This window comes from Mesocricetus auratus, unplaced genomic scaffold, assembly GCF_017639785.1.
Source record: "Mesocricetus auratus isolate SY011 unplaced genomic scaffold, BCM_Maur_2.0 Super-Scaffold_100040, whole genome shotgun sequence".
Classification (NCBI taxonomy): Eukaryota; Metazoa; Chordata; class Mammalia; order Rodentia; family Cricetidae; genus Mesocricetus; species Mesocricetus auratus.
In genome coordinates, this window is record NW_024429217.1 from 6,306,795 (window position 1) to 6,322,187 (window position 15,393).

Genomic DNA, 15,393 nt, shown 5'->3' on the forward strand with positions numbered 1-15,393 from the left:
CATCCTAAGGGTTGTGCTCCATCATTGAGGCTAACCAAGGCAGGGACTGAATCAGAAACCACAGACCAAAGATTCTTACTGGCTTGTGCTGTGCGGGTTTGGCCCACCTGCCTAAGGATGGTGCCTCCCAGAGTGGGCTGGGCCCTCAGGCAACCATCACACATCCAGAAAATGCCCAGTAGATGCTGTTAAGAGAAGTTAATGATGAATATGCTTGGATGTAGTGTTCCCCAGTCTCATACCCATCAAAGAACTAAAAATTTTATTAGCAGATATTTTTAAATAATATTTTATTTGTCATTTGACCAATTTGTACATGCATACAAAATACTTGATCATATCCATACACACATCAGCTCTCCTTTCAAGCCCTTCTTACTCTCCCTGGCGACCTTCAACAAACTCCCTTCCAACCTTCATGGTCTCTTCCTTTGTTTTACATGCAGTGAGCTCAGTTAGTGTTGCCCACATGTACAGGAGTGTGGGGCCACCCACTGGATCATGAGTAACCTACCAATGGCAATACACCCACCCCACATGACTGGCCATTACCCAGCAACTGCCCACCGCCATCAGCCCCTGACCAGGAGCAGCTCCTTATGAGCCCCTTCCCATTCCACACGGGAAGTCTGTCACTTATTCTCAGCATTTTAAGATATGGGGAAAGATAACCGGAAAACAAACACTGGAAAAGAAAAACCAGAACCTCCTGATCCCATCACACAATTCTAAAATTTTCTAAAATTACAAATATTCATCACCTTAAGGAAGTAGTTTCCCAGTTCTGTGTATACGTTATTGTGTTGGTCCTTGGGGCTGCTGTCACAAAATGTCACGCACTCACTGGGTAGCTTAGATGCAACAGGAATTTATCTCACACTAATCAGGGCTTCATCAAAGTGGCAGATCCAATTTCTGGTGATGATCTTCTCTATGGTTCCCAGATAGAACTTCTCACCATGTCCCCATGGGGTAAGAGGGACCAGGCAGCTGTCCACAGCACATCGCTCTCCCAACAGCCCCACTGTCAACACAGAGGCAGTCTATGAATTCCATGGAGATCACAAGCAGACCACAGAACACATGAGTGTATCTAGCCATTTCATTTCTAAACATTTGCCCACGAAAAATTAAAGCATATGTATACAAAGACTTATATACACATTTTGATAGTAAATTTCTAGCAAAACTTATAAATAATACAACTGTTTATCAGCAGTGCACAAGAAAACATATCGTAGTGTATTCATTGGACTTCCACCCAGCAACAGAGAGCAAGCTGTTGATACACACTACAATAGAGTGAAATTCAAAGTATTATATAAAAAAATCAAACAAGACATGAAAACCTAGTGTAGAGTACATTATATAAACTGGAATGGATATCTTTGTTTATAATATCATATATTTTTCAAATAAAATGGCTCATTTTAGGAGGTTACAGGTGGTATGCAAAAGAAGTCTGGAGAAGCTTATGGTACTAGAGAGCCAAGACCATGCTCAGAGCAGTCCATTGCACACATACCCTTCTGTAACAGTGAAATATGCCAACAGACACAAAGGACAAGTGAAGGAGATCCCAACACTCAAGGCTGAAAATCCTTGAGGAACAAAATGTATCCATAGTGATACACATGAAAGACAGAATAACGCAGTGATAAGGGTGAATGGTGCTCCCCGGGCAGAATTACCAATCAAGTTTCCAGTTGGATACTCCACCTTAATGGAAACAGAAAATAACTTCCTACACCCACACATTCCCACAAACGGCTCATAGTGACTTCCTTCCAAAGATGGGAATGGTAAGCATATGAGGGACCCTGGAACACACTGCTTCACACAGGTACCTGAGACCAGCATCTTCTGTTCACTGTGAACTCTTGATGCAAGGCAGTGAAAACAGCACGTGCCAATGTTGACTCTCTTTCCCAAAAACATGAGCTTTGACTGCATAAAGAATGCCATCCTCCAAGGGTTCTCAGGACTACCAAAGTCATGAAATACAAGAGAAGAGATGCTGGCACAGCACAGGGGAGCCCAAGAAGTCATTACAGCAATGAAACAAGGTGTCCTGGGTGGGATCTTGGGAAAGAACACAGGAAAACTGTAAAGGCTCTGGGCCCTAGTTACAGTCACGCAGCAGCCTGCACTCACTAACGGAAGCATGCCTCCTGCAGCAGTGTACAGGAAGCCACACAGAGAACACTCTTTATTTCCTGCTAGGTCCTGCTGTTAATCTACAACTATTCTGAAAAGCAAGTCCTATTAGTAAAAGTCCTGAAAATGCTTATATCTAAGACGTGGATAATCATTTAACATAACACTTAGTAAACCAGGCAGGACTCTGTAGAGACCCTAATATACAATGACTTACCAGGGTGGCAGTGATACTGCAGGGACCAGGTGAGAAAGGACAATATGAAGGGAGTTTAAAGGGCATGAGTGCACTTTTGGAGGTAAAAATTCTATATCTCACTTTGTCTGTGGTCAAGGCTCCCCATATACAACATACATACACACACACATACATACATACACACACATACATACACACACACACACACATGTACAGGAGGCCACCTGCCAACTTCATTTCTTTCCTTCCCACACTTATTCCATGTGCTGTCCCTAATGCCCACTGCGGTTCCCACACTCCATGTTACCATTTGATGCTTTAAGAACATACAATAACTGCTTCCTTGAATTCTCTTCTACCTCCCTAATTCTCTCACGTCTAAATTAGTCAGCGATAACTCATTGCTGGAATAGTCAACGCCCAATGCAAAGGAGATATGCTTCTCATATGCAGCGGCTCCCTGGTGGTCCAGGCATTCAGGCTCTGTGACCCTATTAGCCCCACCTGCCCTGGAGTTTTGGAGCCTTGCACGTATCTTCTGGACCTGGGTGAGAATAACTGCAAGGCATCAGCATACCTGGGACCTGGACACACTCAAGGGAATTTTTCCAAATGACTACTTCAGAAGCTCAATGAAAACTATTTTAAGAGTAGAGAAACACTGAGAGGAGAAAATACTGTTCAGCCTCTGCTCTGGAGACCTTAAGATATGATACAGGGTATTTAATGAGGTCTGAAGGGGACTTTATGAAAATATACAGATGCATTAGTACAAGACAAACATGACACCCAGCATCCGAACTCCCCACACAGGTAGAGGTGTGTTACCAACTGTCTTCCACTACTACAATGATAAGTCACATGGGTGGCCCTCAAAAAGAGTGTGACCCGCTCGTCATGAGAGTAATTGGAATGTGTTTCTCACGTTTAGGAGCAGGTTAGACAGACCATTAGTGATGCACACATATACACACAAGAGCACCTGATGCTGTTTCACAGGGCCTCAGCTTAGTTCCCAGAACACACATCAGACCCCTCACAACCACCCGAAACTCCACTTCTGAGGGCCCCCATCCTATCTTCTGGCCTCTGAGCACAATGTGGCATACACTCACAGAGACATATGCATGTAAAAACAACTAAAATATTGGGAATCATTTTCTATACGTTTATTTTTAAAAATGGTGTCACCAAATGTAGAATCTTTACAAATTTCAAACCCTGAAGTCCTTACAGCAGTTTTGCTTTTGATAGCATGTATATTTTTTTTCCCTCACTGGTACTGGCACACCTAACTGACAGTGTAAAATCTGATATGCTTAGGAGGCTTCTTCCCAGAGCATTTGATATTCCAAGTGGAGCCCAGACTAGTGGGTGGCAGGAATGCCAACTCCGGAGTTCTGGATCTAGCTGGTGATTGGCTAGGGAGGGGCTTTGGGCGGACCTTCCTAGAGCGCGAGGCTTGCTAGAAAGCAATGGAGCCAGTCTAGACTGCCACTATCTCTCAGCCTTTGTAGCATTGCCGGTGTGAGGATTCTGCGAGCCCAAAGACGACTCGTTTCCCTTGGGCTTTCCCAGAGGCACCTGAAACCACAGACTGCTGGCACTAAAGAGAACCCAGGGAGTTTGAGAAGCTGTCGCTGCCACAGGAGGATGACTAGGAATGAACTGCAGCCAGCCCCAGGGTTTTAGCCAGAAATACGATGCAAACTTCTTAGACTCCCGCGTTTCTATGGAGGGAACAGGTCCGCAAGCAGCAGAAGCGCTTTTCACAGCACCAGCGCGGGATGAGTGAGCACCCTGACAGACACGAGGAAAGTCTTTGGAAGAACTCTCCCAGTTCAGAGACCAGCTTGCTCTAGCTACTTCTTCCTGCCCTCACCCCACCGCCTAGCCAGCGCGACCGCCACCCTTCTTCTGTGTCTGGGTGGAGGGTAAGGACGGGAGCTGACCAGCACCGCCCCTCCCGACCTGGAGGTGGAGATCCCACGGGTCCTGCGATTCAACACCCACTTCCCCCTCCCTCTGCCCCTATATCACGGGCACCCCCTCCTCCTTCCCTTTTCCCTCCTCCCTGGAGACAGGGGAGGAGAAAAGGGGAGCTCGGGTCGTCATGACTGAGCTGCAGGCAAAGGATCCGCGGGCACCCCACGCGTCGGGAGCCGCTCCCTCTCCCACCCACGTCGGGTCCCCCTTGCTTGGTCACTTGGACCCTTGTCCCTTCCAGGGGAACCAGCCGTTGGACGCGCCGTCCGTAGTCCCGCCTATACCCATTTCCCTGGACGACAGACTGCTCTTCCCTCGACCCTGTCAAGGTCTGGAGCTCCCAGGAGAAAAAGCACAGAACCAGCAGTCGCTGTCCGAAGTGGAGGGAGCCTTCCCTGGAGTCGAAGCCACTCTTGAGGCAGGAGGCAGCAATCCCAGAGTCCTGGAGAAGGACAGCAGACTCTTAGACAGTGTCTTAGACACGCTGCTGGCGCCCTCGGATACCGAGCAGAGCCACGCCAGCCCCCCAGCCTGCGAGGTCATCACATCTTGGTGTCTCTTTGGATCAGAGCTTCGAGAAGACCCCCGCAGTGTCCCTACTAGCAAGGGGTTGCTGTCCCCTCTCATGAACCGGGCAGAGAGCAAGGCTGGCGACAGCTCCGGAACAGGAGCGGGGCAGAAGGTGCTGCCCAAGGGGTTGTCACCACCCAGGCAGCTCCTGGCCCCGACCTCAGGGAGTACTCATTGGCCCGGGGCAGGACTGAAGCCGCCTCCTCAGCCGTCTGCCGTGGAGGTGGAGGAGGACTGTGACCTAGAGACTGAGGGCTCCCCGGGATCGCTTCTGAAGAGCAAACCTCGAGCCCTGGAAGGCACGGGCAGTAGAGGAGGAGTTGCAGCCAGCGCGCCCGCGGCTGCCCCAGGAGGCGTCACCCTGGTTCCCGAGGAAGAGTCCCGATTTTCTGCTCCCAGGGTCTCCTTGGAGCAGGACGCTTCGGCGGCGCCCGGGCGCTCCCCACTGGCCACCACAGTGGTGGATTTCATCCACGTGCCCATCCTGCCTCTCAACCACGCGCTCCTGGCTGCGCGCACCCGGCAGCTGCTGGAGGGGGACAGCTACGACAGCGGGGCCTCAGCCCAGGGCTCATTTGCCCCGCCTCGAGGCTCGCCCTCCGCGCCATCCACGCCGGTGCCCTGCGGCGACTTCCCAGACTGCGCCTATCCGCAGGACGGTGACCCCAAAGAGGACGCCTTCCCTCTTTATGGCGACTTCCAGCCGCCAGGCTTGAAGATCAAGGAGGAGGAGGAAGGCGCGGAAGCAGCTGCGCGCTCGCCGCGCCCCTACCTGGTGGCCGGAGCCAGCGCCGCCACCTTTCCAGATTTCCCGCTGGCGCCCGCGCCGCCACGGGCTCACTCCTCCAGGCCCGGGGAGGCGGCGGTGGCCGGCGCTCCCGGCAGCTCCGCGGTGTCGCCCGCGTCCTCTTCGGGGTCCGCGCTGGAGTGCATCCTGTACAAAGCCGAGGGCGCGCCGCCCACGCAGGGCCCGTTCCCGCCGCTGCCCTGTAAGCCCCCGGCCGCCGGCCCTTGCCTGCTCCCGCGCGACAGCCTTCCCGCACCCCAGGCCTCCTCGGCAGCCCCCGCCATCTATCCGCCGCTCGGCCTCAACGGGCTCCCGCAGCTGGGCTACCAGACCGCAGTGATCAAGGACAACCTGCCCCAGGTCTACCCGCCCTATCTCAACTACTTGAGGTGAGCACCTGCCCGGGGCCCTGCCCCGCTCCACCCCTCCCTGCAGCAGCTCCAGGTAGCAGGGTGACCGCGGGAGGGCTGGGCCTTGCAGCCCAGACACCCTCTTATGTTTTCTGGGGCGCATAAGAGATATCTTTGGTCAACTTCCCCCTAAACACTGTCTGAAAACTTTCGGAAGCAGGACCACCCTGGTCCAAAACCTGCGGATTCACTCTAGGACCCCCGATTGTCCCGAGGATGGGGGTGCCAGGATACTGTCTAGTGGGTTGCAGGCTTTATTAAATTCATTAAATACTTAGTAAGGATGACATGGACCGTGTGTGTGTGTGTGTGTGTGTGTGTTGGCACTTAAGCACTGTTCCTCTGGGAGGGGTGGGGCCTAGGCTTAGAACTGAAACCTTAGGGATCTGGGCAGGTCTCTGGCCTGGTTTTCCTAAAACTCTCAAGACTGAAGCAAACTGCAGGAGGAAAGTGTTGGTCATAGGGTTTAAACTCAAGGGCAGTGTAGCCCGAGCATGGCATCCTTGTATTGTTTTCAAAAAACATTTAACTTCACATGTTGAAGTAATGGAATGTGAAGAGAAAAAAAAAATTCTGAAGTTTGTGGTCTCTCGTGCGGTGACTAGGTAAAATAAAGTCAGTGTGCTAACAGTACTTTAACATCTCTATTTATATGTTGGAGCAACCGTTACAGGATTATGTTTTCAAAGCAGAACCCCTGCTAAGTCGACTTAACTCCCAAAGCTCAAAGGTGTTTTTTTGTGACCCAGCTCTGAGGAAGGATGTCGTATTTCATCCACCAAAGGCGAAATCACTTCTGAACAAGCTCTTTTTAAATGAGAGTGTCTAGCTGTTCTGAACGTAGAAGGATGCACTGGATCTTCTTTTATTACTATTGATGAATGGCTAATAATGTGTATGCCAATGAATCCATTATAGGTAGTTCATGATATCAAGTAACAAGTTTAGTCTACCCGACTTTGAAATATGTGTATACATTGTGTGTGTGTGTGTGTGTGTGTGTGTGTGTGTGTGGTCCTGGGAGCTGGGGATGTGGCTCCATTCCTAGAGTTCTATTCCCAGCACCACATAAACTGGGCATGGTGGAAAACACCTCTATTCCTAGCACTTAGAAGCTGGGGCCTGAAAGTTCCTGAGTTCAAGGCCAGTTTCTGGAATGTAGCAAGTTTAAAGCCAGGTTGGACATATGAGATATTTATCAAAAAACTAAAACACAAATCAAAAACAAATAAATATTAGGCTGTATGTAACAAATCTGTGGTGTCATCAGTGGCAGTTTAGGAAATCTTTGTTTATCAGAGCAGAGAACCTAAACCTAATTGGAGCCTGTTTTGCATTTCAAGGCCAGATTCGGAAGCCAGCCAGAGCCCACAGTATGGCTTTGACTCCTTACCTCAGAAGATCTGTTTAATCTGTGGGGATGAAGCATCTGGCTGTCACTATGGCGTGCTCACCTGTGGGAGCTGCAAGGTCTTCTTTAAGAGGGCGATGGAAGGTAGGCAGCTTCTTCTCATTCCTCCTCACCATTTAATTGTCTGGAGCCCACCCAGTACTTGATAGTTTCTCTACACCTTAAAATGCCATGCTATGTTAATGGTACAGCACCCAAGAGTGAATGTCGTTGACTGTTATAACTTTGTCCTGTGACTCACACTTTCAACAGTATACTCAGGTCCTGACATTGCGGACTGTGTTGGCATTCAGAGATTCTCTCCTCTCAATACGCAGCTTGACTCTAGTGACGAGCTCATATGTATCTACCGCCCAAACAAAACACTGTTTTTATCAAAAGAAAACTTATGGTAATTAAAGTTACATATCTGTGCAATTTGTATACATGAACACACATTGATATATATATACATATGTGTATATATATATTACATGCTAAGAGTATGGTTATAAATACTATATACACACATATTTATATATATAAAGAGAATATGTGATACAATTGCAAATTCTTTGTCTTCTCTGTAAATATATATTGATATGTATACAGTAATTCTAAGCAAAATTTCTCTTGCTTTTTTGTTTAGCATATCCTTATGTATATAAGAAGACAGGAGTAATTGCTTGTAATAAATAGGCAACCTGAACTTCATAGTAACACAATTTCTCCAGGGCAATCTTGCTTTAAGTAAAACTTGCACATTTTTAAAGAAAATCTTAGTTACCTTCCTTAGAAACATTTTAAAATTTCTTCCACCTCAGTAAACGCCAAGTCAAACATGCTTGCCTTTGAAGATAAGAATACATTTAAAGATCATGTCACATTTGATGCAGGAGATAAATGTATTTTCTAACAAGCTGACACCGAGTGCCATGGTCACATGCGGGCAGAGGCTGAGGGTTGCTCATCAGCGGTCTGCTCTCCCTGATTCCTGGGAGTCTGAGTTTAACAGCCCCCATTTGTGAGCAGCTAAGGAGGAACTGGAGTATTAGCATTTTAGGGTCTTCCAGAGGGGTCTGCATGACAATATGTGCCTTTTGTTCCCTTTTAGAAGGCTTTTCTTCATAAATCATTTAGGTGATATTGAATGCATCCAGCTCCAAAGACCCCCAGGTTCACTGTGGTATCATACATCGAGGGCAAACGAGAGGACCTGAACTCTCGGACTTATTAGTGAAGTCTTGAATCCTCCGTCTTGAATCCCCTGTATTCTATAGTGCCCTTGAGTAGTATAAACTTAAAATTGAGCAGCCTCTTTTGGGTCCCCCAAAGGCCAATTATTCTAGTCTATTTCTGTTTTACAGATAAGCATGTCTCAAAGACACAAGTCTGGGTAATCATTAGCTGTTTCTCCATGGATGTATGTTAACACTTTTAACTGCGATTCTTTGGCATCCACCGTGTGAGTGTTGGCTTTTCAGAAGTTACCCCACTGAGCACATGCACAGAAGGAGGGTCACCTGTCATTTTCACTGCAGTGGCATCCCTGCATACTCTCAAAAGGCATCAGTAAGACCCCATTTTAAAATGAAGTAGCAGAAACAAGGTATTTTATTTAGCAATACTTAAGGAACAACTGAAATAGGTATTTATGAATCGTTCGTGAAGTTAGAGCAAGGCTGTAATACTATATGAGTAATCCATTCATGCAGCAAGTATTATGTGCTTCCTGTATTTAGATTTATGCTGAACTTACTCTTCTATGACTTTATTTCCATTGGTCTTGAACACAAAATGGGGGTGATAATGGATAATTTTTAGATGCAGATGAAATGAATTTATTTGTATGGTATCCAAAGGGCTCTCTTGGTGGCAATTTCATGTTGAAGAAGCTTATACTACGGTTGAAGAGTTATCATACACAAAAACAAAACATTTCCATAAAGATTCTCATTAAACACCCAGATAAACACTCAGTAAATTTAGATTCATATGGTTTCCTGTGGGACCAGAGGGAGGGGCTTGAGAGCTGCAATCTTTTGCTTCTTTTCCAACTTTGGATGTGTGGTGCGTGTGTGTTATCAGAGGGTGGAGTCACTCCTCTGATCCCACTTTTACATAGGTTCTGAAGATCAGACTCACACCCTCAGGCTTGGCCATCAAGCACTTTAACTACTGAGCCGTCTTGCTGGCTTGTGAGCTGGGATTCTAGGATAATAAAAGCAGGCTTCAGGGAGCCTGAGGGCATCAGTTGGTTCCAAGCACCCAGGAGAGCTGTGAGGTGCGCATGCTCAGGGAGGAGAGCTGTGAGGTGCGCATGCTCAGGGAGGAGAGCTGTGAGGTGCGCATGCTCAGGGGAGGCAGAGAGTTAGGCAGGGTTTGTGTAAACTAGGGGAATCGGTGAACAGACAGAAGTGAGCAGACAGAAGCTAGAAGTTTCCAGAAATGAGAGATAGCCAAAACTTTAGTGGCTGGGTAGAAATCACAGCAGAGCTGGGTTGTGAGTTAGTTCGAGGCAGAGGGGTGTGTATAAGGCAGCAAGACCAGAAAGGGAACGGCGGGTCAGTTAACTGAACCAAGGGTGTGACTGTAACCCCGGCATCGCAAAGTGCTTCTTACATCCCAGTGACTAAGTGTCACAGGCTCTACGGACTCACCTCATTCCCACGCAGAGGCAAGCTGCTATTCCCTCCTCACTTAGGAGGGAGCAAAGCTGCCTTCATGACAGTTAGCAAGTGGTAAAGGCAGCATGAACCAGGAAATGGGCAGAAATCACACAATGTCTATCAGAGAGATGAAAAAGAAAAACATCCCCCAATTCCACTAGTGCAGGCCAGCAACCAGGTTTGTGGGAGAAGGAAGCAGTTCTTATTGGCTTACTCTTGTGTGCGCAATGACTATAAAAATACTAGGCATTAAGTAAGTAAATATTTTGCTGTACGAAATGGTTGTCATAAGTAATTATGCTACACTCTCATTATTTGAATATTTTATTAACTGACAACATTGATAGTATAGACATTCATTGTGGTATGACTGAGCAAATACTGAACATAATTGAATTGTATTATTTATACTATATTATGTATATAGTATGAATAATAAATAGTGTAAATATTATTTATACTATATAGCATGGATGTATTTGTAATTGTTTCGTAATGTTATAGCATTTTAATTAATTCATTAATTAATTACCTGGAGCACTTTGGCTCATGCACTAACTTACTGAGTATGTGTCATGCCAAGGCCCTATGCTAGGTACTGGTGGGAGAGTGATAAAACAGAGCACATACGGCAGGCCACTGCTTGAGCAGTGACATTCAGAAAAGGGTATGCCACCAATACATGCTCATAACAAATTACATATATAATGATTTATTCATGCAGTGGTTGACTACTTAAAACACTGGCCCTTGTCAGTATAAGGACATTTAGAAAATGCTGAATTAGAGAAGAAACATGGAAACGGGACATAAGTGCAATTTTTTTTATTAAGAAAACATTTCTTTCAAAAGAGAGTGGTGCGGGAGTGTTGAGGCGTTGCTTGAATGTTTGATGAAGTACGGTGATCGGGCTCCACCCCAGGAAGGGAGGCGTCGTCACTAACACTGTATGTGCAAATGTCCACAATAAAACACTTCCCAACTTTGTAAAAAAAAAAAAAAGAAAACATTTCTTTCAACTAGTGAAAATAATTGATCTTTTAAATAAGACTCACTTGGAATTGATTTTTTTTCCTCAGTGTGGTATCATAAAGAGAAGTGATTGTTAGAAGTGTATCCACTAACAACTGCATAAGCTGTGTTTTCTCTGCCTTTAAAGTTCAGTAATACTTTATCTTCAGTAGTCCGCAAATTTGCCCAACAGTCTCCTCCACTATTATTTATGTCATTAACATTTGGGCTCTTTAGAAGACAGCTCACCAATCATCATATTTGGTTTAATGTGCTCTCAGAAAGAGTTCGCACTTTGGCAGCTTTCCCATTACCCTAAAAATAAATGTGTAGTAATTCATTGGACTTCATTTCCAAACTCTACAGCCAATTTCTTCTCAAGCTGGAGGTCATTCTGTCTAGCACTAACGACCAATGAACGTGACTGGTGGTATGACATGCCGAAGTAAGGAAGCATAGCATTGGCTAGCATATGTTTGGCCATTCTTTTTTTTTGTTCCAGGTTTTCGAGACAGGGTTTCTCTGTGTAGCTTTGGAGCCTGTCCTGGCACTCATTCTGTAGACCAGGCTGACCTCGAACTTACAGAGATCCGCCTGCCTCTGCCTCCCGAGTGCTGGGATTAAAGGCGTGCACCACCAATGCTCAGCAGTTTGGCCATTCATAACGACCCTTTGGCACCTGTATATCATTAAAGGCACTGTTCAGAGGAAAGCAATGCTCACAGACATCCATGCTAACCATGGTAGCTGTGCCCCTGCTAGGACCACTAAATCCTGAATTTCGTCTAAATGCCCAAGAAACATGACAGTGCAATGTGCTTAAAAAAAGATTAAAACATTGTTGATAAATCTTAAGTCCTGTGTGTGCATATATATATATATACATATATATATGGATGTGCGCTTGCTTCTATATGAATGTGTGTGTACATGTGTTGCCTGTGTGGGAGTGAAAGTTCATGTGTGTATACACACATGTGTATGTGCTTGTGTTTATGCATGTACGTGCATACATGTGTGTCTTAGTCACTGTTCTGTTGCTGGGAAGAGACAGCATGACCACAGCAACTCTTGGAAAGCCTTTAACTGGGGCTGGCTTATAGTCCAGAGGTTTAGTCATTATTGTCATGGTGGGGAGCACACTGGTACACAAGCAGACGTGGTAGATGAGGGTTCTACATATGAAGCCAAAGGCAGCAGGAAGAGGGAAACAATGGGTCCGGCTTGAGCATTTGAAATCCCAAAGCTCACCCCCAGTGACATACTTATTCCAACAAGGTCACAGCTCTAAGTCCTCCCAAGTAGTGGTACTCTGTGATGACTAAGCATTCGAACATATGAGCCCATGGGAGCATATCATATCCAAGCCCATATATGTGCATGCATGTGTGTTTTCATTCATTGATACATGGTGTTTGTGTACACATGCTTAAGTGTGTGCATGTATGTGAATATATATGAATGGATGTGTATGAGTGTTTGTATGTATGCCTGTGTGAGTTCATACATGTATATGGGTTGAGGTGCATGTGTATGTGCACACACATACATATGTTTTTATGCTTAGTGTACTGTATACATGTGTGCATGCATGTGTGAGATAACACTACATTGCAGGAGTCCAGGGATGCAGGTGTTACACAAGGGGTTCACTCATCTAACAGACTCTACCTGGTCACCAGTTTAACACATGTAACTCCTTTATGCATCCAATGAGATAGAAGTACTATATTATATCTGAATTTTACCAAGAAATACACAAAGAATTAGCACTTCCCATTAAGTCTGATTCTAATGTCTGTCTCTCTCTTTTATCTCCTACTTCTCTGATGTCTCACCAGATCATTTTGCATTTGAACAAATATTAATTACATTTTCAAAAGCAAACATGGCCTCCACCTGGAGCCGGGGTTGGAGCTGTGCTCCTTAACTCAGTCCCAATCCTTTCTCTGCTCACAGCTCTGCGTTGTGCTGCTTCTTGGATTTATGCTTCTACTCCAAAGTCTATTTAAACAAATGTTTCTAAGCCAACACACACACACACACACACACACACACACACACACACACTTCTGTGATGGGAAATCTTAATGTCTCAGTGGAGTGATTAGTAATGCCAGAGCAAATCCTGGGCTGATCTTACTCTGTGAAGATATTTTTAACATCTGGGAGCAGGAAAGAGGACACTGTCACAATTTAGCATCAGAATGCCTCATAGTCTAGTATTGCATCAACACTGACACCTGAAAACTATGCCTGAGACATATAGCTGCCTCTTTTGTCAGTAAAAACAGTGTCTCTAAGGATCTTAACTAAAACAGACTTTAAAATGGACACAAGGCCACTTCTTTTGACTGTTAAGCCCTGTCATCATTTAAAGCATTTGAAAGCCACATAGAAAGTAGTGGTGTACCCCTGTAATCCCAGCCTCAGGGAGATTAAAGCAGGAAAACCATGAGGTTAAAGTCATCCTTGTCTACAAAAAAGGCCCTATTTTCTAAAAGAAGTAAATCATAAATTCTATAATTGTCCCATATCTACATAACAACTTACAGAATGAAAGATGAATGCAATATCCAGGGTTGCTGGATGTGTTCACGCAATTAAATATAGGATTCATGCTTCATTTAATTTCTCTTTTGGAAGCTTGTCCTTTTCAGTGAATTGTTCTATGCTATTTTATAATGTGATGATTCTTATAAAACCCATCTTCTTTCTTTCTCTTTTTCTTTCTTTCTTTTCTTTCTTTCTTCCTTCCTTTCCTTCTTTCTTCCCTCCCTCCCTCCTTTCTTTCTTTCTTTCTTTCTTTCTTTCTTTCTTTCTTTCTTTCTTTCTCTCTCTTTCTTCCAATTTCTATAGACCAAAGAAGCAAATTTTCATGCTCACAAGCTTTAACATGCTATTAAGTTAGTTTTAAATTAATTTCATCTCAATTGCTGCTATATCTGTTCTTTCCTTAACATGTTTTCATTAGTCACCATTTTTCTTGGGTCATATTATACAGTGTAAACCATGTTGTCCTCAGGGAAACACACACAGACTTTTCATTTTCCCTACTGTTTCACAACCAAGGAACCACATAAAAGATTATGTAGAAATAGAAGATTATGTAGATAACATAAAATAAATAATGTCTATCACTAGTTATATCAACGAGGGGACTCTTCTGCTCTCACCACCACAGTAGACTGTGAAGCGGGCTCTCTTTTCCTCCACATAAAGATGGCATTAAGGACCAGCAGAGCTGGTCTCCCTCCAGGAGGACTCACCCTCTGCGCCTGCTGTGCACCGCCTCTTCAGTAGAAGACACTGTCCCTGGTGCTAAAGAGACAAGAGTGCATGGGGAAGGCGATCAATAGGCAGCACTTTGGTCTGGTGGAACGGAGACTGGGAGAGCAGTCAGTAGAAACAGAAAGCACAGATGGTTAACACACTGCCTTTATAAGGCAGAAACCATGCTGAATACTTTGGATTATGTCTTCCATCCTTCACTCATGTCAGTCAAGTTCCCCAAATAAGAGAGAGCATGGAAGAAAACATTCATTTCATCTTCCATAAGCGAAAGGTTAGACTACCCTGTATGTATTTCTTTATTGAAGCAGAGCTTAGGAGCCATTAAAACTATGTAACAACGGATCTTATGCTATTGGTAACCCAGAAACAATGCAAACCTCAATGCTATCTGCTTTCTCAAAAATGAAGAACACAGTCAAGTTGAACAGAGAAAATGCAGCAAACCCCAGGTTGTCAATCTACCAGCCTTCCCTTCCTAGACTGTCTAAGAGTCAAGAAGTTTTCCACTGTTGTTTGGGCACGGCATATGCAGCTGGGAGCAGAAGCATCTGGCTTCCTGCTCATTGGGCCCCATTTTTTCCAACTGTATGTTGCCTGTTTTGGTAAAGAAATATAAGTGGATAGTTGATGAATTAATAAAGGTGATATGTCCAGATACGATACAGTTTCAATAGCCTTCCTGTACTATGAGGAATATCTTACCGAATGACTGTAAAACCAGAAGTGAGTTGCTGGGGTGATGCAAAAAGAGATTTCAAGTTAGAATTACAGGTCACATGACATGGAATTGCATTGACTGCTTCCTTCAGAGAAGTTATCTGTTGCTGCAGGCAGCTCGGCCTCGTACAGGAGCTACTGCCGTTAATTTTAAACAAAAGGTGCAGAAGAAACAGTAGAATGTTGAGGAGTATAAGATGCTG

At 45.2% G+C, this 15,393-nt stretch overlaps 1 protein-coding gene and 1 long non-coding RNA gene across 2 annotated transcripts in view; one reads left to right on the plus strand and one right to left on the minus strand.

The window, feature by feature from the left end:
- Window positions 1-273: 273 nt before the first annotated feature.
- Window positions 274-5,317, minus strand: LOC121135649. Its single transcript, XR_005872749.1, has 2 exons — window positions 5,197-5,317; window positions 274-4,784 (listed from the first exon to the last, which is right to left on the minus strand). It is a non-coding gene; the product is annotated as an uncharacterized LOC121135649 (long non-coding RNA).
- The window catches only part of Pgr (progesterone receptor), a 64,680-nt gene continuing 53,756 nt past the window's right edge, over window positions 4,470-15,393 (plus strand). Inside the window, exons 1-2 of the mRNA XM_005077324.4 lie at window positions 4,470-6,088; window positions 7,453-7,604. Coding sequence (XP_005077381.1) covers window positions 4,470-6,088; window positions 7,453-7,604 — 1,771 coding nt within the window. The remainder of the gene's footprint in view (window positions 6,089-7,452; window positions 7,605-15,393) is intronic.